Source organism: Anopheles aquasalis, chromosome 2, assembly GCF_943734665.1.
Source record: "Anopheles aquasalis chromosome 2, idAnoAquaMG_Q_19, whole genome shotgun sequence".
Taxonomy (NCBI): Eukaryota; Metazoa; Arthropoda; class Insecta; order Diptera; family Culicidae; genus Anopheles; species Anopheles aquasalis.
Genome location: NC_064877.1, coordinates 14,265,402 through 14,292,022, shown reverse-complemented (window position 1 = coordinate 14,292,022; position 26,621 = coordinate 14,265,402). Strand labels below are relative to the sequence as shown.

Genomic DNA, 26,621 nt, shown 5'->3' with positions numbered 1-26,621 from the left:
GGTCGCCGACGTATATCGGGGATGCAGTGTTCCAATTTCATCAGCAATTTATTCGGAACTGAATTTGAGAAATGAAGGAGAAAAGAAGGGGGGGGGGGACAGGCTGCAAACGGCTGATAACACAATCACAAACGTCACGAATGTTTTTTTTCTTTTCGCCAGGCTGGCAGTGCACACAGATTGGAGTTTTTTTTTTTGGTCAAACTCATTTATCAACCATCGTCGTCCGGGTTGTCGTCGCAGATACCACGTGGCAGTGAGGCAAAGTAACGAGATAATGCCAAGAACTGCAACAGTACCACGTCACTGTGGTTGCACTATCGGATCAAACCCACCACACAACCTGGACCATCCGCAGATCCTGTAAACTGCCGATCAGCAGATGAATTGCAGCTGTTTCAACAAAACTCTGTCCCGTGTGCGTTGCGCGGTGTGCGGTACGATCCGTTGTGGTTTCGCCCTTCGCGGCTTACTCCGTTTGTTACACAATAGCACGATATTCACCTGCTTCAGCCTATCGTCGAATGGTCCTCCTGTTGTGCCCGGGACGGAACGGTGTGTTCTAGTATCCGCCTACTAGACCACTGCGACTACCGCCAGTGGACCAACAAATGGACGAACAATTTCGAAACTGAGTTGCCTATGACTTTGACTAGGTCGTGGAGCAACCAAATCCGAGGTAGACTATCTTCATGGGTGGCCTTGCGAGGCGTTGACTGGTCGCGATAAAAAAGTGCAGATCCACTTCGCCAAGGGGGAATCGAATGGCTTAGGGCTACCGTGGACCCCCAAGCGCCGACAGACAGATAATGTCGTTCGGAGGTGCTGTCTGTGGTAAAATAGGAAATTAAATTCGGAACCTAAAACAGAAGTCTTATCGAAGAGAGGATCCCTAGATAACGACCGACACGGCTTTGACGTCGGGAGTGGTTCGGGGGGGGGCGTGTGTCGGCATGTTCCTTTTTTCACCTTGGATCTTTATCGATTTGCAGACACGCGATGCTTGTGTTTGAGCGTGCGCGTGTCCCAGCCGGCCGGCCCGAAGTGCCCAACATAAAACGTTTCATTGATCGTTACTCTCGTTGTTACTTACCCAGCAGCAGCACCGAGGAGTCGCAGGGGCGGCCCTTCATCATCCGCTGCAGCATCCTCGTCTTGATTCGCAGACATGTCGCCAGATTCAATTTACTCCGATTGCCACCATTAACGCAGGACGACATGCACCGTTTAAGCGACTGATTAGGTCGGTCGGGATGCTCCCGGGGGTCGTTCCGCGACTGTCGGGTGTCACTGCACTTCACTTGCTGCACACGCGATCCGGAAGCTAAAAATAAATCACGCGATCGCGAATGGGCGGCATCGTAGTCTTCGGTGCGGATCACTCCAACGCTGGCAGTCATGATGGGATGTAGTCGCGACCCACCGGGGAGGGAGGATAAAGCAAAGATTGACAGAGGAACCCTGCTTACGAAGCATGAGTCGACAGAATCTCGCCAGAATGATCTGACCAAAGGGTCACGGTGACTCAGGAAGGCTTCGTACGGCGCTGGCCTGGAGTACACTCGAAAAACGAACGAAACGATGACGCGGAACGCACTGCGGCGATTAGCACCGGCTGACGTCACTCATGGTACGCGCGCTCTAAACGATTCGACAGCTCGGAGCAGATAAGAGGTGCATCACCGGTGGCCGATAAATAAAGTCCACCCCTCGGTGGGGGGGCGGTTTAGATAATGGTTTGCTAGCTCGTCCGCGAAACTTACCAAGCGACGAGTAAGCCATCGCGGAAGTCGGGCTCGGGTACTACTTCGTTATGGTTATTAAACGGTACACATTGTGTTTGGGGATTACGAAATGGTGCCACTGCGGTTGTGAGTCACGGGGTATGATAACTTTGTATGCTAAAAACCTTTTTTGTTCTTCACAAACGCCGTTTTATCTTAAGCCATTCTTTGTAAACAAACCCCTCCCCCAACCGCCCACACCCGCTTGGCGTGTGTCACAAACGTCAATCGCTTGCTTTGGTCACCCTGTCAACAACAACCCAATTCGAATGCAACGCTTTTAAATGCAACGGTAGTTTTCCGCGATTTATTCAACCGGAGAGAACTGCAGAAAGACGGTCAGGTAGGATGATATGATGCCAAACGTCTGTGAAAGAATGGGAAAACATCGTCATGTTTATCTCCATAAACCATCGCAAAGCATAGATTGGATAGAAAGGATAAGGAAAATCTCTTGTAAAACTTCTTAAACGTGGATATTCAAAGAAAAATTAAACGTACCGCGTAGAGAAGCGTGGGGTTCAGGTTAAGGGCATTCAGCAGCCGAAACCTTGGCTTTGGCTCTGCAACATAGAACGTAAAGCTTGTTATCATGAAAGCGAGCTCCTCATTATCCTCATACAGTTTGCCATAGTTGCACAAATCCTTTTCAAACTCATGCAATGCCGTCTCGGCGGCCGCACAAGCACCAGTCAAAAGAAAATCATTAACTATCAACGGCAGAACCCAGGCGCTTAGCATTTCCAAAACGTGCAGAATGGTTAGGTCAGGGACCAAACGGTACATGTGGATAGCAAAAAAGGACCGATCCGTTATGATGATGAAATGTTCGAAAAAAATTAGCAACAGTATCCAACCGTACACGGCACAGAAGCAGTCGATCATCTGACACACGTGACGATAGAGTTGAATGATGGACCGTAGAGCATGTGAGCTCACGACTTCATAACGAAGGACGGCCTGCAATTCACGGATCAGATTATACACCAGCATTGCAAAGAGGCCAAATATTGCGCAAATGATAGCTTGCGTAAAATACGCAAACGTACGCATAAAGAAGAGCATATAGTGGTTAATATCGTGCATTAACTCAACGGGTGATTCGAGGACCATCGTCGGTAGGATAACGATATAGGCCAACGATAGGACGATCACCCAGGACCAGAATATACGAAATGCTACGGTGGTGTTCACTGTACGGTTGTACAGAAGGGGGAAATCGGATATTTTAACAACGAGCATCTCCCAGCATTGTGCTAGCGAGGTTTGCGATGGTCGCCAGAAAGCGCTGAAGATGTTGAATGTGTAGCATATTAGTGATAGAATCGTTTCAGCAATTATAAAGTAGAAGAACAGTCCTAACGTATCAGCTGAAAATAAGATAAGTTTAGATGAGTATGAGAAACTGCTTCAAAACATTTGATGTATTACCCTGTTCCCAATAGAGGAGGAGCTCTTCATTTCGGGCCAGGACAAGCCAGGTGATCAGCAAGTATAGAGCTGTATTTATTGCAACAATCATCGCCGGTCCAGTCAGACGAACCCGACATTTTCCATTCGTATCTATAGAAACAGACGAGACGCCGAAGGAATGCTGTATCCACAATGCTCTGCGAAGTCGTCTAAGGAAGTCGCTCCTTGAGCTACGCTCTGGTCCAGATTCGGGTAACATAATTACGAGTGATGAAACGATGCTGGATGATGCTGGTGCTGGACTGAACACTTTGCACATCACTAAACGTTCATTGCTCTTCAAGGCTCGCGGACAGCTATCAATTGGACATTGAACATGTAAATTGATATTGATTATTTATTGATCGCGTTGACAGCATTGGTCGATAATGTAAGGAGCATAGAGATGACTGTATCTTGATAAATGACCAAAGGGCGAAATCATTCTTATTCGCCAGTTTGGTGTGTTATGAACTGCAACTGTAATCGCTGTTCCTGAGAAATCCTGCGTTCGACGTCGAAAGAGGTGGAAAATATTTGAAAATCTAACGTTCTTCATTTTACTTCGTGTGTAAACAAGAGCATCACTTAAACGCAAATCGAAGCAATTTGTTTTATTGCACTGGATCAAACTGAAGAAACACGGTTAGGTAGGTGGCTATAGCTCCGAAGGTCTGTAAAGGATAAGGAAAATCTCTTGTAAAACTTCTTAAGCGTGGATATTCAAAGAAAAATTAAACGTACCGCGTACAGAACAGCGAGGTTCAGGTTAAAGGCATTCAGAATCCGAAATTTTGCTTTTGGCTCTGCAACATAAAACGTGAAGCTTGTTACCATGAAAGCAAGCTCTTCATTATCCTCATACAGTTTTCCGTAGTTGCACAAATCCTTTTCAAACTCATGCAATGCTGTTTCTGCTGCGGTACATGAACCAGTTAGTAGGAAATCATTGATGAACAGTGGCATTATCCAGGTGCTTATCATTCTTAAAACGTGCGTAATGGTTAGATCAGCGGACAAACGGTACATGCGGATGGCAAAAAAAGACCGATCGGTTATGATGATGAAATGTTCGAAAAAAATTAGCAGCAATGTCCAACCGTACACCGCACAAAAGCAGTCGATCATCTGACACACGTGACGATAGAGTTGAATGATGGACCGCATTTGGTTCGCACTCACGGTACCCTCGCGAAGAAATGCTTGTAACGCGCGAATCAAACTTCGCACCAACATTGCAAAGAGGCCAAAGGAAGCGCAAATGCTAGCCTGAGCCAGATAGGCAAACATACGCATAAAGAAAAGCATATAGTGGTTAATATCGTGCATTAGTTTTACAGGGGATCTGATGACCAGTGTTGGTAGGACAACGATGAACAATATCGATAGGACGATCATCCAGCACCAGAATATACGAAATGCTACAGTGGTGTTCACTGTACGGTTGTACAGAAGGGGGAAATCGGATATTTTAACAACGAGCATCTCCCAGCATTGTGCTAGCGAGGTTTGCGATGGTCGCCAGAAAGCACTGAAGATGTTAAATTTATAGCATATTAGTGCTAGAAACGTTTCTAACATCACAAAGTAGAAGAACAGTCCAAGCATATGAGCTAGAAATAGACAAAAAAAGAGAAGTAGAAAACCTTTGCACTGAAGGACGAATGAGGCAGAGAATTACCATTCGCCCTATACAGACAGAGAACCTCATTATGGACTACGACAAGCCAAGCGATCAGCAAATACAGAGCTACAAATATACCAACAATTATCAATGGCGGAGTTTCACGAACACTACATTTTCCGTTGCTTTTTATAAAAACAGAGGACACTCCGAAGGCATGCTGTATCCAGAACGCTCTCCGGAATCGTTTAATAAAGTTGCTCCTTGAGATAAATTCTGGTCGAGATTCTGGCAACATAATTATGCGCTTTGAGATGTTGCCGGTACTGGGGTCAACACTTGGCACATCACTAAACGCCCGATGCCGCCCACGGTTTACAAAGGGTTATTAATTGGACAGGGAACTTATTAATTGATTATTTATTGACCCGACAGTGTTGGTCGAGAATGTGGTGAGCATAGCGATCGTTGTAGCATGATGAATGGTGGAAAGGCAACAACATTCCTATTCGTGAGCTGGGTGTGCTATGAACACCAAAATTAGGTGGCTGGATTTCAGCGAAAGAGTTAAAAAAACGTTTATACTAATCAACTGGCCAAGTTTTATTTTCAGATAAACTACTGTCCACGTGAAGGTACTCTTAATTATTCACGGGTTGGCGTAGGTCAGTTATTAAAACACAGTTAACAGCCAATCAACCAATTAATTCAATCATTAATCTCTTACCAGGTAAAGGGCATCAAACTAGGTAATCGCAATGTTGTGGAGGGTTAATTGAACATTAAATTTACATCGATACAGTGTAAGCGAACGTCTGTCTGAACATCAATTTCCTTCATTTCCAAGAAGTTTGTTTGAAGCCATAACTTGAAATTCTCAGAAAAAAAGGATGATTTTCAACAAGTTTGTTCATAGTCGTAAACTTGTACCTTACGTTGTTTATGTTTTAAGGGCCATTTACCCATCGGACTTGCGTATGCTGCTGTACTCGTACACCACGTTATGTGCATCTGTTCGCTCTGCGCAACGCGTTTCACGCCTTCGGTGGTTGTTTGGGGGGATCAGCTGTCATCGACGGGCAAACCAAAACATTCTTTCCGGTTTTTTGTGTTATTCAATCCTGGAAAAGGCGCCTGCAAATCCTTCGTGATGCAGCTAACTAGGCTCATACCAGCGGCTGTACCGTATTTTAATGGCACTTTTGTACGCTGCATTTCTTCCAACAGTGCCGCAGTCGTAAAAGTGCATCGCAGCATCTATGCCCGGCGGTACCCCACGATGATGGTACTCCCGGATGGGGCCACCATCAACATAAGCTACCACGAGCCCAGAAGGATCATCAAGGTGAGTCTCTCGCTGAAGATCACTTGCACAAGCATTTTCTAATCGTTTTAAACACTACTTTTAGCTTCCACTGGACCTGAGTTCACTTTCCGAGGCTGAGCGTAAGGCGCGTATCGAAAAGCGTAAACCAAAGCAAAAGATTCGGATCGAAGACGATGTCGAGGATACGTTTAACGCCAACAAGTATCTGAAGTATATGAAACGGAAGTAGATCAGGAATAGTTGGACGAAATAGTTGTAAATAAAGCGTCGTAGATTCGACTTGTTGATGAGCTAGAAAGTTCTCTTGTTCGATGATGTACTTTTCTACTCAGCAAGAAACGTTTTGATTTCTTCGTTATTAAATTCCAGTATCGATGCGAGGCTAATATTCCTAATAAATTTGTTAATTTTTAATAAATTGTATTCATCTCCGTAATTTTATGAATTTCTAGAGCCGCAGAAGGAATCGCTATGCGGGTTTTGTGCGGCTGTACAAATGTTTTTTGCGCAACATCGCTCACACATACACACAGGTTTTTTGAAAACACCGTGTGAGTGTGTTTGTGCATACTTTTCGTTATGCTCTCTATTTTACGAGAAATTTGCTCTCTCTCGTGCGCTTCCAGTTAAATCGCTTCTTTTGCTGTAAAATAGTAGAATTTTCTAACTAAATTGTTGATTTTCATTTGTAATTTAAAAATCCTTTAAGAAAGTCCTTTAATCGATGGGACAAATAAATGAAACATTGATGCTGGAAGGAGGAATATCGTATAGCACCTCTGTGCTAGGTACTTTTCAAACCAAATTTTCATTCGAGAGAATCGCTCGCACGCTCACTCTCGCACTCTTCTCGCGGCGGCCGAACGAGCAACAACGAGCGTTGCGATTTTAGTTTTGTTGTGCGTACGATGAGGGTGATAAATAAATAACGATAGTTATCTTATCCCATCCTTCCTGAAGGTAAATTTCCTAAAGTGATAAGCAAACTGGTGGTGTGCGTCGCGAGTGTGTGCCAAGAAAACTCACGGATTGTACGAAATGGAGTTTCATCTCCTCCGAAGAGCATCACCTACTGTTTTCCATTTCCCGTAAACCATGACCATCGACGCCGTTATAGATGCTCACGGTATGCAGCAATTTCCTCCGTTTTCCACGCGACTGTGAGGTAAAGTGCGTTTCCTGTTATCCCCGGGGGTTTGATGGTGCATCGTAGTGACCATTTTTCGATCCAGTTTTCCACCGAGTGTCCCGCGAACCGCCGCTACAAACGCTGTGCTGCGAGGGGTTGTTGTTTTCTTTGGAGTGAAACTAAATTCCCCTCCGAGTTTATGCTGGTAGCCTCTACGGGTGTGCGGTAGCGAAGGAATTTTCTCGAAAATTACACCAAATAAACCGAAGCAACCGAAGGCGCAATAAAGTGAAAAGTGCGTACGAGTGTGAGGGCTGCGGCCAAAGGGAGGGCTACGAGTTTTTCCACGAATTGTGTGCCCCAGGTGTACGGGGTTGTGCGTAACGCAATGCTTGTGGTGGTGCTGGTGGTGGCGATGTCATGGTGCAACGGTCAAATGGCAAGTCCAGCGGAACGCGCATCTCCTCCTTGCCACTGCATCGCGATGCATTCCTTCGCTGCCGAGTGCACCAGCAAGTGCGGCGGAATGGTGTGAGAAGGACGAACCACGGATGCGTTTCTCCCTTGCATGGGTTGGTACTGGTTACAGCATCTTCCCTCCCGACAACGGAATCGCTTCTTCTTCCTTCCTATCACGTGCGAATGCTGGCGAAAAAGCAAAGGAAAACTCCGTGAAGTACAGTTCTAGTCTCGTGAGAAAGACAGAGAGAGAGAGAGAGAGAGCGCGAGATGGTTTTCTGTACCTTTCTGTCTCAAAGGAGGCGATGGGCAAATGTCATCTTGAGCGCGTTGTTTACAGTTTTCCCCTTTTTCCCCAGTCACGGCACAGGGTGATCCATCCAGATCGCCTACTACTCTGTGCGTGCTCCCTCCGCCCCACATGGAGCCTCTGGTACTCCTGGTTCTGCCTTGGTGGAATGCATTCTGCTGGGGACTCCGTATTTTTAGAAACTAGAAAATGCGTTTCGCAGATCAGTTGGACTCCGGCGGCGTTGTGGACAGAAGGGGGAAGCGAGTGTGGCTTAGAGCATACCGGCTTCCTTCTCAAACCGCCGTTCGTTCTTCCCAAAACGAATGGAATTCGTCTGCCTTGCCGCGGAGCAGCATCTTTCCACGCCTGCCTCCTCCATGCCAACAGCATCACAATTTATGCGTTTCTGTATGTGTGTGGGAGCATTTTAGCGTTCCCAGCAACAGCATCGCCGTCGCCGTGCCACCGTTTTTCCATCCGTCGTTGCGAACGGAACGGGGGGAACGGCTTAGTGGCCCTGCCCGCCTTCCGGCACATCCGGCTTTTTTTCTCGTGGTTCGGCGCGAGATCGAGATCTTAATCCTGCTTGCTTTGCGTACGGAAAACATCTGTGCACGAGCGTCCACCATCAGGCAGAAGCTATTAATTAGTAACGCATCGCGATGCATATTTTGAAACATTTCTTCCTGTCTCACCGTGTGACGGATATTTATGAGAAATAAATAAATACGCTTTGGTCGCTTCGATTAAGAAACACGAGATTTACTTACGTAAATGGTAGCATTCTCTTGAATGAATCAAGCGCCTTTTGGAAGGTTCTAGTGGGACTGGCATTGGATGTTGCCAAGATTTTCGGATCCATTGATGTCCGGCTTCATGCGCTGGCATCCGGCCAAGAGCGCTGTATTTGGATTTTAATTATAAATTCAACCACTCGACTCGTTGGTTTTCCTCTTGCGGTCACATCATTTAAGTGCACATTTTATTCCCTTTTCGGTGGTCCCAGGCCTACTAAGTTTAAGCGTGGTGTACCGCAACGAGTGTCGATCAAAAACCTATTGAACTCAATCAACTCAACTTGTTGTTTTCGTGGCCACAGACGACCACTACGATACGACAGCGCTTCGACCTTGATCTCTTCCATCAAAACCACGACTGCTGACTAAAAACCCTCTGAAATTTGTTATCTCGCGTCCCGCATCCGTATGGGTGGGAGAAAAGGTGTAAATAGAATGTGGCCTTGAGACATTGGTCAGTCGCGAGGAGAAGAACGATCGTTTTGTGATCTCCAACGTTCACTGGTCCAAAAAAGTTTCATCAAATTATCACCGCAGATGGACTCCCCTGGATCGCGCTGGACGTTTTCGCCAGAACGCCATGGCCGTACACTTATCTTATCTCTTTTCCAGCGAAAACTTGTCGTGTTCTTGTCAGCCTGCCGTGTGATGATGGTATGTGGGTAACGTCATCCGCGTTGTCACCTGCGCTCGCATACATCTACACCAGTGTTGGATTGGAGAACGTGTCGCGATATCGCGTGGCCCTCTCCAGAGGACGATGATAAGCACTCGAGAGGGCCTATCTGGCCGGGAATCAAATCGCCCAAAAACCCTCTCTCTCCCTCTCCCTAGGGGAGTAGAGACTGCCAAGGGCATGGTTTTGTATTTTGATATTTATGCAATATTTACACCTTGCTGTTATTGTTGCATATTTAATCGTTTTATTATGGCGCAGACGAACGTCACTTTTATACTTTTAGAAGCACACAGGGTCCAGGTCGAGGTGCCAAAGATAACACACTCGCATGCAATCTAGCTATCGCTACCTTCCATCATTGCCAGCGATCCCCTAAGCACCGTGCCCGAACGATCCGAACGAAAATGTTTACGACAAACATGATTAACGTCGCGCAGTGGTGATAACGAAAAGAGGAGTGCGCGATTGTAGTGGCGTGCGTGGGTGCTCGAGTTGGATCTACCTCGAGTTCAGCGCACCCTCGCCCGGACAGTCGTCCATCGATGTTCTTGTAAGGTAGTGGTGCGTCCGGGGAGTCGCACGAGAGACGAGTGACAATTGTCCAAACCGCGAGCGACCACAACCGAATCCCCCTCTCCTGCGAGCATCGACAAGCCAGAGAGGAGAAGGGGTTTAGGTGGTAGGTCTGATCGCTACGACCACCACCACCACCACCAATCACTTTCCCACCGCTTTTGATCGCACGTCGTGCCTACTACTAACGTCGTCTTTCTAACCGTTCTCCAAACGCAGTAGCCAGCATAGTGGCGGCAGTAGGCGCGCCAACAGCAAATCGAACGAGAAGAGGAGCATCGTAGCTGCTAATGCCGAAAAGGGCGGCCCGGAAACAGATCGAACCGATTGAGACTCCGTTTTGCCAAACCCAAAACAACGGATTGATACAAGGAGATGCAAGTGAACTTTTGTTGCACCCGGCCAGTTGCAGTAAGAATTGATGCGCAAAAGCGCATCTGACGTGGCTCGCGGATGCTTGTTCCGTGGATCAGTGGTGTTCCGTGTGCGAGGTGATCCTTAACTTGATCCTAAATGAAGTGTCCCTTCAAACGTGCGTTAGTTACTAAGGTGTTGGTGTAGAGCAGGTGAAGAAAAAGTAGTGGAAGGTGGTGTGCTGATAATAGGAGTGTGTTTTTTTTCTTCCTGGAATCATATACGCGACACACACATACACAGCAATCAAAGCCACAGGTCCTTGGTGGATTATCTCCCTTCCGCGGAAGGGGGAAGTGGCCGGGCGGGTGTTTGTGTGTTGGAGCTGCCACGAGGCTGCCAGCGACGAGGAGAAGTGGCAGCCGCCGGTGAGCGATGTGCAGCAGCAGTAACGTCGCGAGTGGATCCTTGAAGTGTAAAACTCCACGCAAAACAGCTCATCGCGACCGATCGTCACCGGCGTCGTCGTCGGTACCGTCGTTTCTACCTCTACCGTGTGCCACGTTGATTTCGGTGAGCTGATAAAGATGAACGTCGGACAACACAGTGGCCCGGGGCCGCCATTGAACCGCACTGGCTGCTCCGATCGCTCCGTTACCGGACCGTCGTGCCGGGCACTGCGAACAGCCGTCTCGGCGCTGTACTGTCTGGATGATTTCCACCGCGAGCACATCGGCTCCGGGTTCTTCTCCGAGGTGTACAAGGTAAGTCTCGTCGTGGTAGGAGGTAGCGTCCTTACGGAATCGTAGGGAAAACTCATAACATTTCGTGTGTCTTTTTGTGAGGGGATTATTGGCCTGCTGCCAGCTGCGCATAGCGTGGAAAATAATAATATGTTCCTTGGTTGCTAGCCCTTTATCCCTTCCAATTCGTTTATGCTTTGCGATGAGCGCGATTTGTTTTTCGTAAACATTTTGTTTGTACCCAATGGGCGTTTCTTTGAAACTAAATATTGATTCTAAAGAATAACTTGTTATTGTGGCCACAATTTGATTTTTTTTATTTCAGTATTGACATTTTTGTTTGGAAGATAGTTTTTTCTTCAAACCCAAATCTAAAATTGGGTTTAGCTACCTCATAGCCAACTATTCCTGAAGTAAATTCAGAGCTAATGGTGGTAGAAAGGACGAAGTAGACTATGGATTCGGAATTTAAAATTCACAGATCTTCAAACTCAACAAACTAATTCGATCTTTTTTAAAGAAAATATTCGTGGGGTCTAAAGAACGCCTAAATAAATCATTCAGACGAATTGAGACTCAAGACCTTTTTGATTAACTGGTATAATATGTTTTAATTTGATGCAAGCCTTTTCACGATAATGACAACCACCGTTGGGAGGTACAAATGTCCTTTCCCCTGTTCGAAAGGTGATGCTTATAGCTCATTTTGTCTAGTCTGCATCTTGGTTACGCTAGATGTTTGTATGTTCATGTGTGCCATAGTGTCCCCCAATACACACCCTTCGCACATACACACCGCAGGCGTTCCGGCGCTAAGAGATTTTCTCTTTTTACTGGCGAAAAAGGAAATCACGCTCGAAACAACATACCGCTCCGGTCTCAGCCAGCCAGCCACTCAGTCAGTCAGTCAGGTGGTCACCACCTGCTGACGATGCTTCCATTTTCCGAAAACCACCCATCCCATCCGCGACCAAACCACCACCACAAGCCCGCATCCGCCCGGCGCTGATGACGACTTTTCACTTTTTCGCCGTCGCCGTCGTCGTCGCCGCCGCTAACTCTCCTCTTATCTCGTCGTCGGTGAGAGATGCCAGCAGGCCCGTCACCACCGGCAGGCAGGTTGGGTTGTTATGGATGGTGGGCGCGCTTCTGCCTCGGCATGATCAATTCTCGTTTTCACTCGCCCACCTCCCCGGGGGGAGGTCTTTAACAGCGCCACCATACCACGGTCATTCATGCACATCGTTATGTTATGCTGCATCGATTGGTTGGGGTGGGTGGTGGTGATGGTGGTTATCGTTACAACTGGACCGACCTGACATGTCTCGTCATCACCATTAGCGATCGATCATGGATCGATTGATAACGCGCAACAATGTGTTTAGTGAGATAGCTGCTGCTGCGCACGTGATGTCTCGATGGCCAATGGTCCAACGTCACAATGACGCGCGGGCTCGCGAATCTCGTGATTCGCATTCGGTGGTGGAAGTGGAGGTTTTGCTCGTCGATTGAAGCCGCAGAATGTCTTGCGAATTCCCCCTCATTTTTGGCTCCCTGAGGCGGAATTCAATTCGGAAAATTCACGATTAAGGGTAACCGGTTGGAAATCGCTGCTGGGTGTCGAAATGAAGATAAATCTGTTTGCCAACCAATCGTGTATCGTATGCGTAAATCATTTCGGAGGGGAAAGCCAGTTTAAATTTCACGCCATTTTGGCCTTCATTTTGGGTTATTTGCTATGCACTAGTTTACAGGTAATGGTGCTGTGCGTACTTGAGAAGTGGCTGCTGGAACCGTATCGCTCATTACTTGGAATTGGGCTAGAGACAATTTAATGCAAATGGAATCTTTGTAAAATCGTATTTAGCTTTGCAATCTGAAGAATCCTGATCCAGAGTGTCGATTGCCTTGCTGGAACATACTATTAGGACGCATGGTGTACTACTACCAGTAGAACTTCAGCTTCTAAATTGGATTAAGGAAAGCATTGATTCGACGAAGGTCGTAGGAACCTTTGAAACGCTCGCCGAACTCACGGAAACACCTTGGAGAGTAGCGAGACCAAAGTAGGAGGCGAGTCTACCTCGCCAGACTCAATATGGTTTTGCGTCATGTGACAGCGCCGCCACCCTTGGTTGGTCATAATAGACACGTTCCGATGGCTGATAGGAACATACCTTGCAGCTATCATGACATGCAGTACGCCAGTAACACAAGTGGGGTTTTATCAAGGAATGTGGCTGTTGATAGCTTTTATGACGAGCCAAAATTCATGGATTGCTACGTCCCAACGGCAATCGATCGCAATCATCGTGAGTTAATGCGAAACGAATTAGATTTGCGTCTACGGGGGTGGGGTGTCTAGACTTATCGGCAATGCTCTGTTGGTAAACAGTTTGCCTCCCCTTATTTTCGGCGAAAGTTCCCTCTCGGGAGTATTTTCCCTCCAAAACTTTCCACGCGAGAACAAATCATTAACCAACGAATCTAATGTGGCAACTGGTTCGTCACTTTGCGACGCTTGAAATTGAAATATTGTGCCATGTAATTTCGCCTCGATTTCTAATCCGCGCGACCATTTGCTCGGTCTGTGCTGATGTGAGGGTTTGATTTTACAAACCATTTGAAACCGTTTTTCGTCTTGGACGTTTCGGGGGATGTAAATATCACTTTCGCGCTTCACTGCCGCCTTGCCGCGCGCGCAGGGAGCGTAGAAGAAGTGAAAAAACGGTTTTAGCGGGTCAGAGTTGATTGGTTTTGTGTTCGATTTTTTTCCCCCTACCCTTTTACATTTAGGGCTTCCATCCATCACCCACCGTGCCTGCCGATTTTATGGTACCATTTTTTTTTTCATGCTGCCACCTTATGGGAGAGATGCAAGCTGATGTTTGATGTACCTTATTTGCTTGTTGGCTCAAAGTAACGAGAGCGGCGTAATAATACCGAAACATATGAATCTCAAACCAAACAAACCTATGCCAAAAGGAAAAAAAATCCATATTCGAAGCGAAACTTATCGGAAAAATAATAATCGATAAACGAAAAACCATTTCCGTCCGATGGCAGCAGCTGCAGCCTTGGTATGGCTTGATTTAGAAAGCAGCGCAGATCACACCACAAGCTTTCTGATGCTATCTGCAATGCTGCTGCTGCCGCCGCTTTTCTCCTACATGTGGCCGAGAGAGGAGATGTGGCGTAAAGATTTCCAGCGCCCAAAAGCGCTCATCGCAGCTCCATTGTGCGGCGCGCGCGCGTCGTTCATCTTATCAGCGCGGTGACGTTGGTGGTCGGCGTCAGTGGCGCCGGCCAAAAAGGTTCCAATCCGCAGCCGCCGCAACACTGTTTCCTTGTTCGATTGGGTTCGAGAAGAAAAGGCAGCTGATTATTAAGCTGATAGAGGGATGATTTCGTCGAACGTCGAACGTTTTTTCGAAGGCTTTTATCGTGGCTTAACCCACCACCTGGTGATAACGTGGATGGAATTTTCTTGGAAACCAACGGATAATCGCCTCGCAGCTTAAGGGAGGGAGGGGAAGTAACGCGCATCACGCACTTTAAGAATGCCACGAAGATACCAACGAGGGGAATGCCAACAGAGATAAGCAAGGATCGCCATTCGATCGCGATCCCTTTTTGTTTTTTGCAAAGTCCAGTGTTGGAGGTGAAAGTGAACGAGATTTTCTTCTCACACCCCCCTTTGGGGACTGCTGGACTGTCTGCCGGCGCATCAAACGAAATCACCGACTTTCGATTCCCGAAATATGCTGACCATCAAGAGCGCGCTGCTACTGTTGCAGCATTTGGATTGCGCGAAATATGCGTAAACACACTCGCCGCACGCTGCTCCCCGCGTGTTGGTGATTCCTTTCACTGATTTTTGTTGAATTAATAAATTGGCTAAGAAGAAGGAGAAGAGCTGTGCATTTTAGTGGCGAAACTTTCCTCGGCCATTGCGAGTGCGTGTTATGCCAAAACTGCGACTCGCTAGCAGCAGCAAGTTCATTAATCATCCGAGCGCACTACTAGGCAAGTTAATTGTTTAGTTTGCGCATGCTGTTTTATTGTAATCTCACCTCCTGGGCCCTCCGCGAGAGGTTTTAGATAATTAAAATTGAAAATAGTGAGCCACCTAACGGCCATACATGCTCATTGGTTGTTCAGGTTGTCTCGGTTTGATTTATGCGATCCGTTTTGGGGCATTTTCAGGCACACCAGCCAGGCGCTCCTAGGCTCCGGCCACATTTTCCCGCCAAACCATTATTAATTAGTTGGATCCATCGGCGCCACTTTCGCTCGGAAATCGCCGTTTCCTCCCCGCCTCTGTTCCCCCCACCCCCCCCGCCGTGTCCCTGAATAGATCATTTTTCAGCGGCTTTCCCGAGTGAGGCCGCGCGGCAGGCGCGCCAAGGAGCAATCAATGTTTTGTCAGTCACCCTGGGCTCTCGATCGACGTGATCCCGCTATTTATGAGGCCTCCCCTTTTTGGAGGGAGAGAATCATGTTTCAATTACCGTTACCCGGTGATCGGATTTGGAATTGCCGCATGTGAAACTTTAGTGCCCACCTGTGGGGGGTATCTGGTGATTTGAAGGAGCCATCAGTGCACTGCAAGGTGAGAAAATTTGAATTTTCATGACACTGAATGTTACCGGTTTGCGCGCGCTCGGATCGAACTGTTTCAATGAACGGGGAATCCTCGTGGAAAGCTCCCCTGGTAAATGCAATGCGGCTGAAGTTGGATTTTATTTGGTCTCATCAGCGGAGCGGTCATATGGTGCGTACTGTGGCGATTACGATAAGCGTGATCCAATCGGCCATCATCGCGACTGGTGGTCAATTTATTTCAGATCGATTCCGAGGGTTGATCATCAATAGGGCTGAGAGACTGATAAGTGTTCCTATACTGGAGTGTCCCAGTACGTCCACCCCGATGGTGGTGAAGGCAGTAAAGTGGGCTCGATGTTTGTCTGCGATAAGTTTACCATCTGGCAGGTAGGTTTGCCTTTTTTCGGGGGTATATTTCACAAAAATATTGAGCTAGATTTAGGATTCCATGCATTTTGCCTGGTTGTATCTGAAGAATTCATGTCAATAGAAGAATAAATATGTCATGAGGTTAGCTGGACATCAGTTTTGATGAAAAAGGGGAGCATTTCCCTAGAAAAGCGGTAGTAAATCGTGCTAAAACACTATAATACTGTATTATCCTTGAAATTTCATTGTATCATTTGGGAAAATTGGAAATATTGGAACAGTTCGCAATTGAAAAATGAGAGATGTTACTGATGTAATGTGATATGTACGAGAACTAAAAGATGATCCTGATGAGATCTGAGTCTGGAATTTATTATATGGAATGCAAATTAGCGAGCGATAAGTGGACTTATACTCTCAGTACCTTCCTCCTTTGTGCCAAAGAAAGAGTATATTTAAGGATGATTTATGCACAGGTCAAGGCTTAACAACAAAATATGCGCAATTTACGGTTGAAAAAGTATTAAAAATCAGAGGATTTCATCGAAATCTTCATCCAGAACTTGGAAAAGGGGGGAAAAACCAAGGAAAATTAGGGAGAAATTAAGGTTCCTTTTGGCTGGAACTCTTCGATCGACAATTCGTTGTTTAGTCTACGATTTAACGCAATGCAATTCTGGTACAGCTACAGAGCAAGTAAACGTGAAATAGGAATGCAGCTAAAGTGCTCCAGAATTAATCTTTTCTTTGAGATTGAGCTTAGAGCTGCTCCACGAATGGAACTTCAATTGCCCTCAGAAGATGAGTTCAAAAATAGCGGTCCAGGAATGATCATTAACCTGCAATTCATGCCTTTCTGAAAACGGTCCATGATACCGACAGCAGCATCAGATCAGACAACAATACTTCGTTCAGGGCGCTTGCCCTTCATTCCATGATGTCACCAAGTAGGTGCCGTACGTACCACCCGGTCCGTCATGCTCCGATTCCGCGTGTGACAGACACTTAACTCTGGCCTCGCCGATATGATTCCAATCCCCACAATCCCCGAACGTCTCTCGCACGAGAAGCAATCTCCATTCTGAGAGCGTTCCATTGCGTGACGCACCGTAAACGCGGCGTGTGAGACACTCGATGTAATAGCTCCGCGGTCGTCGTCGTCGTCGTCTCGATCACCCGGGAACCACACCTCGCACGATGCCTTGCGACGATGGCCTTGCCTTGCCTTGGCGTGCGGACCCCGATCGCACGCAATTAATTTATGCAGTCTCGAGTGGTGGCGTGGTGGTGGCTCCTAATCGTCGCCGTCGATGATGCCCCAACCCGAACGACGACTCGACGCGAGCGAATCGTTTGTTTTGCCGCTGGACTTCCGCTGGCACGTGCATTTCCTTGAACATCGACACGATCCGATCATGAACTTGATCGTAACTGGAAGGAAGGTGCGGTGAGAGAGAGGGTCATTGAGCTTTCTCGACCGGCGACCGCTCCGTTGATCGACGCAGCAGCAGCAGCACAGGACCTTGGCATCGTCGTCAACGTACGCCGTGGAGCGCTCTGTCGTCGGTGTCGCGAGGCTAAATCGTGATCGGAAGTTTAGCCAACATATTAAGGCTTTCCGATCGCGTACAGCAGATAACCAGCCGGCTTGCAGCTCCACAGCACGGAATCCAAGCAGCAGCAGCAGCAGCAACTGCAGCAACTGGTTACTGCTGATCACGTTTCCGATTACACGGAAGGTTCTTGGGAAGAGCCCAGAGAGAGAGGGGCTAAAAGGACCGCAGGGATGCAAGTAGAGAGGAGACTGGTGGCTTTTGCAAGCTGCAGAGTTCGTGCTGCGGTCCTTCACCGCCGGACTGCGCTGGTGGTCGTTTAATCGTGTTTGCGCGCGCTTGCTGCTCCATCATAAATCCGCATCCGTCGGCAACTCAACCGGCCACTACAACCGGATCATCATTCGCCGATCCGGGTTCATTATCATTCGCGCTCACGTTGGTCACATGTGTCACATGCTGCTGACGTTCAGAGGGGGGGGAGGGTATGACGCGATTTTTGTTGAGATTTCCAATTAGGCCCCACGGAGAACGTAACGATCGAACAGCTTATCGCTTGTTGTTGCTACCGATATTCGATGAAGCTCATCGACAATAAAGGATCTTCATTAGGCGATTGCAACCATGCGCTTCGACGATCGTCTTCTCGCGAAATTCACCTCACGAAGAGCGAAGAGAGAAGAAGGAGGAACTCGTTTGCCAAAAGTGCAGTTGACCTAGTAAACGAAACAAGGCACGGGGTTGTGTGAAACGCGAATAGTTTCCACCGTTCTTCTGCACCTCTCTCCTCTCAGTTCCTCGGGAATTGGCCGGTTGTAATTGAAGTGAGCAAAATCCAACATATACCGTAAGGAGCAGGAGCAGGCAGAGGGGATAAACAACTATTTTCATTTGGCTTCCAATCCCCGCCACCGTCATGATGGCGTATGAGGCCAGTCGTTCGATTCCACCTCTTGATGATCGATCTCGCTCTGGAGCTAGTTCTGCCGCGATCGAGATGCGTCTCTCTCTCTTTATACTTTGTGATCTCTTCAGCTCTTTCGGCACTGGCACCATCGCCATCATCATCATCATCATCATGAGCATCCATCGGTGCGTCAATTACCGGGAGAAGCATCGCGGAGAAGGATTTATTGAACGTCGGCCGCCGGTCGGTAATGGAACATCGATCTTCTTCCCTCGGGAACTCCCTTTCCAACGCGGAGGGGGCGGGGATTCCTCGTCATGAATGGGGTTGGTGGTTGTGCACAACTAGTTGACCTTCACTGCTTCTCGTGCTTGCTTCGTTCGGCTCTGTTATTGTGTGGTGAAGCCGCGGAATTGGGCAGCCAGCAGAAGAAGAAGCTGAGTGTGCGGTTTGATAAAGAGAGCTCGTTTAAAGGTGGGAACTAAGCGGCAGAAACCACCGACAGTGCGCGCACTGACTGACCGTTAGTCGGTCGGTTGGTCGGTTGAGTCGCAGAACCGTTCGCTGCTGTGTATGCGATGCGATATGATGGGGGCCTTCGATGGTCTGTGGTGTGGATCTAATGACAGCCAAATGAGAGCAGTAAATTGGATTGTGCGCGTTGTGGAGGTTGCGAGGTTCTTTGCGTGATCGCGCGCTTTGCGACTCGCGGAAGTAGGTCGGATTAGGTCGCACTTTTTCGGAAGATTATCGATAAGTGTCCCCTCTGGTGTGTCTTGATGGTGCTCTTCAGGGAACTGGAGCAGGTTTTGAGTTGCTGCAATGATAGCAGACAGGCTGATCGGTGAGGATATGACGTAACTTCCTGATCAGGCATGGAAGAAGGAGTCTTTGTATTGATCAAGGTACGTTCATTCGATGAGATGATGGATTGAGGTGATCAAACACATTTCCCTCCAAATCTGCGCTGCGCTGACGTGAGCAGTGATCTTATCGGTAACAGTTCGCCTCATTTGCAATCTTTGATCATCTTGCTACACTTTTTTTTTTAAATATTATTCGTAAACGAATAGCGGCAAGGTTAAAATGGAATGTTTATTGTAAAAAAATCAATTGCAGGGCGTTCAAGCAAGACATTTTGCATAATTCCGATGGGAGAACAACTGGGAGACCTCCACCTAACACAATTCTTATGCTCTGATCGCACCAATTACAATATTGCGCCAATTGTTTTGTGTGCTGGCCACGCGCATATTCAGCAACACACAAATCACTAACATATGGCTTAAAAATTATATTGGAGCTGCGATCGGTGTACCCCACCAAACACTTTCTACTCTCGCTTTATCCCGTGGGACCTGGGGCGATCACACTCCAAAGCATATAAATCGAATAAATTCGCCAACAACAATCCGAAGACGCGCGAGAGCAATCACGACCACCGTCTGTCGAGATTGTTTCGAGAAAGTGCGTGCGATCGCGATCATCACATCTCTCGACGCACATCAGCACCTCAGCCAAACGGCAATTGGCAATGAACGGATTGCTGCGCACACTATGTTGGCATCCAATCAATGGACTGAGGGGGCCTAATGAGTTGCACTCTAATCGCCGAAACGCATCCCTCGAGCGGGATCAGCAGAGATAGAAGATGTTGCAAACGACGATCACACATCCCCACCGTTATCGCGGTTTTTTTTGTGGATCAGATCGGCACCCTGGCCAATAATTAATCAATTCCGAGTGCAGTTTGGTCGTCGTTGGAGTCGTTTGCGCAAAATTCTCTTACGTGTTTAACTCGTTCGCGTTGTTGCTCATTCGTGGCCTAATGATGGGGCTTGTGCGCTTGTCGGTCCACACGCATCAACGGTTTCGTGGTCGTCGTGGCCTTTGTGTTCCCGCTCATTAGTAGATTATTATCTAAAAAGGCGAAAGATATTTTTTTAAATTAATAATCCATTATCGAGTTGGTGAAACCTGCGCTTTGGAAGATTGTAACGGATTAGATCGATGTCGCTGTCACCACCCCCCCCTTCGGTGAATGTGGAAAACATGATTACAGCTCACGCGAACCTGAATTTCATGCTACCTTTCGCTTCGATTTGGATCAATGAACTAACATCGCCCAAGATTGGCTTCAAACAATGAAAATGAACCACCAAATGGAGCGTCATTTCAACGACCAGCGCCTGATATTGTTGTTGCCGTTGGTGCTTCAGCTCACTGTTTGTGATTGTAACGGCCAATCGGTCATTTTGTTGACAATAAATTCACAACAGCCCAAGCAAGCCGTCCAAGTGTAAGTGCCCCAAGTGGCCCCAAGTGTGGCTTGCAATTGCGCATGAAGCGGGCGACAATTTGCACGCTCACGACCAGCAGCAGGGTGCCAACGAACGCCAGGGCGATGGGCGATTTCGGAACAGAGGGATAGCAGTAGCAGTAGCAGCAGCAGCAGCAGCTGATGCATCAAAGTGCATCGATACATAGCAAGGCCCAAACCATCACACCCCCACCTTCTAGCACCCCTCGAATCACACCGTGGGCTATTTATACAGAACCGCCGGATGTCATGAGCAACTGGGGGGGTGTCGTGGTCACTCCCTGGGGGTGGTGATGGTGCCACTACACAACACCATCAGCATCAGTGACAACAACAACAACAACAGCAGTACAATCGATCCACCTCGTGGGGTTGGACCTGGACGGTTCGAGAACGGCGCGAGAACTGCGAGTTTGTGTCCCCTGCCCTGAGTGTGTTCCGTTCGGTATGGAGCATGGAGCACAGAGTTTCGACAACAAACAATCGATGATGATGATGATGGTGATCCACCACCGAGTGGCAACATGCCGTTCGATGTCGCTTGTTTCGGTTGAGTGAACGGCAATATTGATTTCGGGCCGCTGCTTCCTCGCTAGCGGCTCGTGTAACACTGGTGGTCGTTGCAGTGAGATCATTTTGGGGGGATGTTTATCAGAAAATTGATCAGGTTTTAGAGACATAGTTTCGTAGCGTATTTCTTCATACTGTTCTTTTGCATTTTTGGTAAATTTTACGCAAATTTTTTGGTTTGTTGATCGGTGCTGATTGATTTATCTGGAAAATTGCCAACACTCACGAATGGTTAAAAATACGAAACAAGAATATGCTCGAGGGATTTATTTACTCCAAAAAACTACTATAGCAGAATAATGCTAAGTTTAAACGGAATAATAAATTAAGTACACTGATGAAAGTAAAATTTGAGGTCCAGAATGTTTTTTTCTTTAAAAAAATGCCTCACCATCACAAAAGAACTGACTGGCAGTGCTTTTTTACACTACATTCCAGTGCAGAAGGAAGCAACAACATAAAAAAGCGTAACACAATGGCGCATCTATTACTGATTGCTGCCGGTGTGTGAACCGCCGCTACCGAAGCGAGATCGAATCGGGCGTGTGGCCATTATGGAAGTGAACACTTTAAAAGCGTCAGAATCAGAATTGATTGTTTTTTATGGACCTACCTAACGGGGGCTTCCCTCCCCCTTGTCAAGGCAATCACATTTAGCGGCTTCGATACTAACGAACGCACTACAGTGATGACCGTGACCGTTGGTTCAGAAGTTAATCGTCGTTAAATTAACGAATCAGTAGCTCACTCATAGCAAGCGATGGAAGGTTCAACCACAGACTCCAAGTCAAGTAAACATCTGCGGTAAACATCGAAGCAACAGCTGCAGCATTGTTACTCGCAGTAGCGCAACGGTTCTAGTGGGCCCGTAGATAATGTTCTAGAAGAATGTAGAATGGACTTCGAACGGGGTCACAAATCACGTTTCAAAATATAATATTCGCATAAAGGTGTAGCTGGAAGGTTGAGGAGTGCGTTTTAAACGATTTCCGGGAGCGTCACGTGCCATCGCGTGCACATAACACACCCCTTATTCACACCCCGCTTCTCGGGTGGGACGGGTTGTGTTCTCATTGTTTTTTACCGCGCGTCCCCGTTTCCAATGTTTGCATTCTTCCGGCCGTCAGCCCGCGTGATAGCACTGCTTGCCGTCCAATGGGGTATCTGGACCCCTCAACCGTGATTACTTCACCACAGGTGGCCCCGCCCGGTCATTGACGTGTACATATTGGCCAGTGGTCAGCCGAAAACGCGTCCTCTCCGGAAGCCATTATAAGCGTGCAGAGTCACTTCCGGGACACCGACCACCTTCCGGGTGGAAAACGGGGAAAAGGTTTGCCTTGATGTTCGTGTTCTTAACTTTTTGATGTTCCGAGACTTTTTGAGGTCACAGGCACGTCCTGGTCCCCTCCTCGGTGTCGGTTAAGCTGATAAATGGTTTGTCATTTGTGTTCCATGCTAACGTTCAAAAAACGGTCAAGTCACGCAGTGACGACTAGGAACGGGCTGACGGAATGGACGACTACCACCACGTGATCGCGTCGTCTACACATGACATGCGGATGACAAGCAATACGGGATCGTTTTCACTTTTTCCCTGCAACCGGTCGCGTGCGGTCGCGACGACAAATCCTTCCATTTCCCTGCCGCTCCGCGATTCGTTACGGCCGGACGGTGACTCCTATGTGGTCCAAGGTGACCTCCAGCTGGTAGCCGGCGAAGAAGTCCTACAAGTGAACTTGGTCTAGCTGGCGCTGATTTACGGCTACTCCAAAGCTCCAAAGGCACGCCAAAGGGGTATCAAGCATCATGTCAGTCGTCGTAGCCTCCTTTAATTGGGTTAGGGCTCGGCAGAGGGACTTCACGGTACCATCTCGGTCTGGCCGTACTCGGTGAAGTTCGCGTGCAGTATTCAAATCAATCACATCCGGTACCACCGGTGCAACTGATGATAGCTGCTAGGAACTTGTGGAAATGTGCATTCGCCGCGGTCCAGATGTGATGATGTGGCCAACGGATCGATGGAATGATTGACCAAATTTGACGGTAATTAATTGGTACGCCGTCATTCAATGTCTTGCCGACGGCAACAGAACAGTTCTGTACTGCTGCCACCGAGCTGCTTAACATACATCGACAGCTGCGGCAACCGGTGCTGCTGCGCTCCTCCTGGGCCCTTGGGGTCGTTCGATGCAAAGAGCACCACCGTGGAAAGCAACCTGTCAGCCGTCCATCCATTCCGTGTTTGATGTGGTGCTTGTTTTTTGCCCTGTTTGGTTGTCCATTCGTTTTTTTTGCCGCTCAATTTTCCCAGGGGAAATGGAAAATGTTTCAAAAATAACCTTCATGAGTCACTGGCGGCTGCTTCGTTTTGTCCGTACGGAGGAGGAACTCTTTTCTTCGCCCCCATTCAAAGGCGGGTATGTCCTTGCTGGGCCATTTTACATGCATTGTAAAGCGTTTTATATAGGCCGGAATACACGAAGCGTAAACTCTCGTATAAACTCAGAATGTAATGCCAAAAAGTTTACATTTGCCGTTTACACGATGTAAAAGAGATTATAGGTCCACGGAGCATAAATCCTAGCGTAAACGCTGTTTGCAAGCGATTTGCCCCACTAAATTTCCTGTTCGTGGTTTGCATTAATAGTGAGTGTTCATTACTAGCGTTTTTAATCTTTTTCTTTGGAAAAAAGATTCTATTTTTCTCACAAAATTCGATTAAAGTTCAGTGTAATTCGGATTACGCGTCTCAACCCGGTCATGTAAACATGTTCAAGTGTAAATTAATTTTATATTTACGCTTGAGTTTACGCTTCATGTATCGCCGGCTTATTTGTTTTGAAAAATATAAAATGGTATTTCCATTTTCAACCCACTAGCTCGTAGTTGGCGCTGCCAAAATGCGCAAATTCGAATTCGTTCACCCCTCGAATCTCGGTTGCTTTGACTCACCTGAGCACGGGATGTTCGCGCGCTGCTGCTTCTTTGTCGTTGGCCGCCGTGGATGATCGCTCGAGAGGTGCCAAGAAATTTGTTTTCATTTTTCCCGCATAACTCAGCCCACGCATTAGCACCATTAGCAGTAACAGTAGGACGGGGAAGAGGAGGAGGAGGTGCAAAGGTTTGCACATTCACAGCGTTTGCATCGTAAAACCTGAAAACGTTTCACTGTTGCTCCCCCGATACAGTTTCAGTTGCAGGCGCTCGCTCGGTTGCGGTTTTTTAGAGCATCTGTCCTAATGGTTTCTTTTCTTCTTTTCTCGTTTTAGGTAAGTTCGACGCACCTCGACCGACGAGTGCGAGCTGTCAGTGTAATGGGAAGGAGAAGACGTTCCCATCGAGCAACGTGGGGAAGCATTCGAGGAGGAAGTGAGCATACTTATTAAAACCCTACGAACGCTGAGCGGCTTAAACCGTGGGCTCATTGAAAGCAGAAGATCCGCGAGTTGCACCGAGTTATGCAATTTGTTGATTGATTGCCGTGCAGGAACACTTTCCGTATGAACAAATATTGTAACAGCTCCAGTGGAAGCTGGACACTTTTGAGAGGTTAGAGTGAACTATGGCAACGTGTACCATACCAGCGCCACCGTTGATTCATATCGCTTCGTGCGCTACCTCTAGACGGCCTACTGTTTTGGGTGGAAAACGCTGGTTTTCCACGAAAAAAAAAGGAAAATTAGAAAGGAAGCCAATCCCTTTCCCACCCTCGGGGGGTTTACATAATTTGCTGGCGGCAGCGGCGCCGGCAGCGTCGGGTGCAACCGACCGAAAAGGACATCCCACCCGGAGCTCCGATGCCCTGGATCGATCCAGTCCGCACCGCAGGTGCAAGGGATCCCTGGGCCCGGTGAAGGAGCCATGCTCCCTTTCACCCGTGACTGTCACATGGCGGGGAAATTGGGGGCGGCCATCCCCTTCCCCCTGTCGGCGGTGAGGGCCTACGGATAATCAATTAGCGTTTAATCACGCAGCTTGTGTGTGGCCAAATGCCGCTGCCAGGTGAACTGGCAAGAAGTGATCGTGGTAGTGGCGGTGGTGGATTGAGTGACCGGAGATTATGGCGTGTGTATGGCTGCCCATTGCGGAGTGGCCTCGATGCGCCTCAATGAATGTTCAACGATGCGCGAACACTGGCACCAGCACCCAGGGACCGGCGGCAGGGCTCTCCTCAACCATCATCATCAGTCTGGGCTGAGCGGCAGGCTAAGAAGGTGGCGGCTCCTCCGGCACACGCTTTCGGTTGCGCCCGCCTTTTCGCCCTCTAATAACTTTCTTGCCTTCAGAGAGGCGGTAGCGGCAGAGGTCTCTAGCGCGCTGTGACCGCGGTTATGTTGACGGCGGAATCACGCACAGAACCCTCTCAACGGAGGGTGAGGGGATTAGGTTGCTGATCGTCTCGTAATAGACAGCCCCCCGATGTGTGTGCCCGTTATTGGCCATTGGGTGCGATTGCACAATCGATCGAAGGTATTCGGGCACGCCAGAGAGTCGCATGGAGCTAGAGAGAAGAGGAAAACGAAATTGGATGCCCTCGAGTCGCTTCTGTTTAGCGCTTTATTCAAATCTCATCTCTCTCTCTTGGCCAGTAAAGCGTTTACAACTCGTTATTCTTATCGCTCCATCTTCTAGTTAATGTTTATGCCATAATCAAACGCTACGGTGACAGCATTTCCCAAGGAATGTTGTTTCAAAATTAGAATTCCAATAAATTACTCAATTTTTCTGATCGATTACTGTGAACACGGATCAAACCGTCAAACGGTATCTGCCTGCCACCCGTTTTTTGACCCATCTGCTTTAATGGAAAATCACGGAAGACAGCCGCTTGATCGGCCAAGTAACCGAGATCGTTGATCACGATCACGACGAAGACGAGCGCAACCAACCATCATCTCCGTCACCCTCCTCGAATATGTCCAACGGGCGGGCGGTTTACTCAGGGAAATTAATTGCCATAACGTGTTGTCCCTTTGGGCAGTGCACCTGCGGTGATTGCTCACGACCGACGGTAAGCCACTGTGCACACGAGGCCGCGCCACCCTTTGCCTAGTGCCTTTCGCCATCGCCATTAATGCCGT

General features: G+C 47.9%; 4 protein-coding genes across 8 annotated transcripts in view; 2 read left to right on the top strand and 2 right to left on the bottom strand.

Annotated features, from left to right (window-relative positions):
- Window positions 1-2,091: 2,091 nt before the first annotated feature.
- On the bottom strand, window positions 2,092-2,777 carry LOC126572518 (uncharacterized). Its single transcript, XM_050231892.1, has 3 exons — window positions 2,414-2,777; window positions 2,286-2,347; window positions 2,092-2,151 (listed from the first exon to the last, which is right to left on the bottom strand). Exons 1-3 carry the CDS (start codon window positions 2,775-2,777, stop codon window positions 2,092-2,094), a joined length of 486 nt encoding a protein of 161 aa, XP_050087849.1.
- Window positions 2,778-3,850: 1,073 nt separating this feature from the next.
- Window positions 3,851-4,721, bottom strand: LOC126572517 (uncharacterized). Its single transcript, XM_050231891.1, has 2 exons — window positions 3,981-4,721; window positions 3,851-3,910 (listed from the first exon to the last, which is right to left on the bottom strand). Exons 1-2 carry the CDS (start codon window positions 4,719-4,721, stop codon window positions 3,851-3,853), a joined length of 801 nt encoding a protein of 266 aa, XP_050087848.1.
- A 1,201-nt stretch (window positions 4,722-5,922) lies between these two features.
- LOC126568896 (39S ribosomal protein L55, mitochondrial) lies at window positions 5,923-6,485 on the top strand. Its single transcript, XM_050225575.1, has 2 exons — window positions 5,923-6,205; window positions 6,270-6,485. Exons 1-2 carry the CDS (start codon window positions 6,011-6,013, stop codon window positions 6,414-6,416), a joined length of 342 nt encoding a protein of 113 aa, XP_050081532.1. The 5' UTR covers window positions 5,923-6,010; the 3' UTR covers window positions 6,417-6,485.
- Window positions 6,486-7,038: 553 nt separating this feature from the next.
- Window positions 7,039-26,621, top strand: part of LOC126573913 (uncharacterized) — a 57,852-nt gene continuing 38,269 nt past the window's right edge. The window contains exons 1-2 of one of the 5 annotated variants that reach the window (XM_050233770.1): window positions 7,039-7,147; window positions 10,336-11,234. In XM_050233770.1, coding sequence (XP_050089727.1) covers window positions 11,058-11,234 — 177 coding nt within the window. In that variant the 5' untranslated portion in view covers window positions 7,039-7,147; window positions 10,336-11,057. The other 4 variants (XM_050233776.1, XM_050233771.1, XM_050233769.1 and 1 more) reach the window with 4 other exon arrangements.

Bases quoted from the DNA above. Each gene is read 5' to 3' on its own strand.
- LOC126572518 (XM_050231892.1), bottom strand. From the start codon at position 2,777: ATGCTGGTGTATAATCTGATCCGTGAATTGCAGGCCGTCCTTCGTTAT. The intron at 2,348-2,413 runs GCAAACTGTATG...TCTATGTTGCAG, and splicing joins AAAGGATTTGTGCAACTATG to AGCCAAAGCCAAGGTTTCGG. The intron at 2,152-2,285 runs GTACGTTTAATT...ATTCTTTCACAG, and splicing joins ACCCCACGCTTCTCTACGCG to ACGTTTGGCATCATATCATC.
- LOC126572517 (XM_050231891.1), bottom strand. From the start codon at position 4,721: ATGCTCGTTGTTAAAATATCCGATTTCCCCCTTCTGTACAACCGTACA. The intron at 3,911-3,980 runs GTACGTTTAATT...TATCCTTTACAG, and splicing joins ACCTCGCTGTTCTGTACGCG to ACCTTCGGAGCTATAGCCAC.
- LOC126568896 (XM_050225575.1), top strand. From the start codon at position 6,011: ATGCAGCTAACTAGGCTCATACCAGCGGCTGTACCGTATTTTAATGGC. The intron at 6,206-6,269 runs GTGAGTCTCTCG...CACTACTTTTAG, and splicing joins AGCCCAGAAGGATCATCAAG to CTTCCACTGGACCTGAGTTC.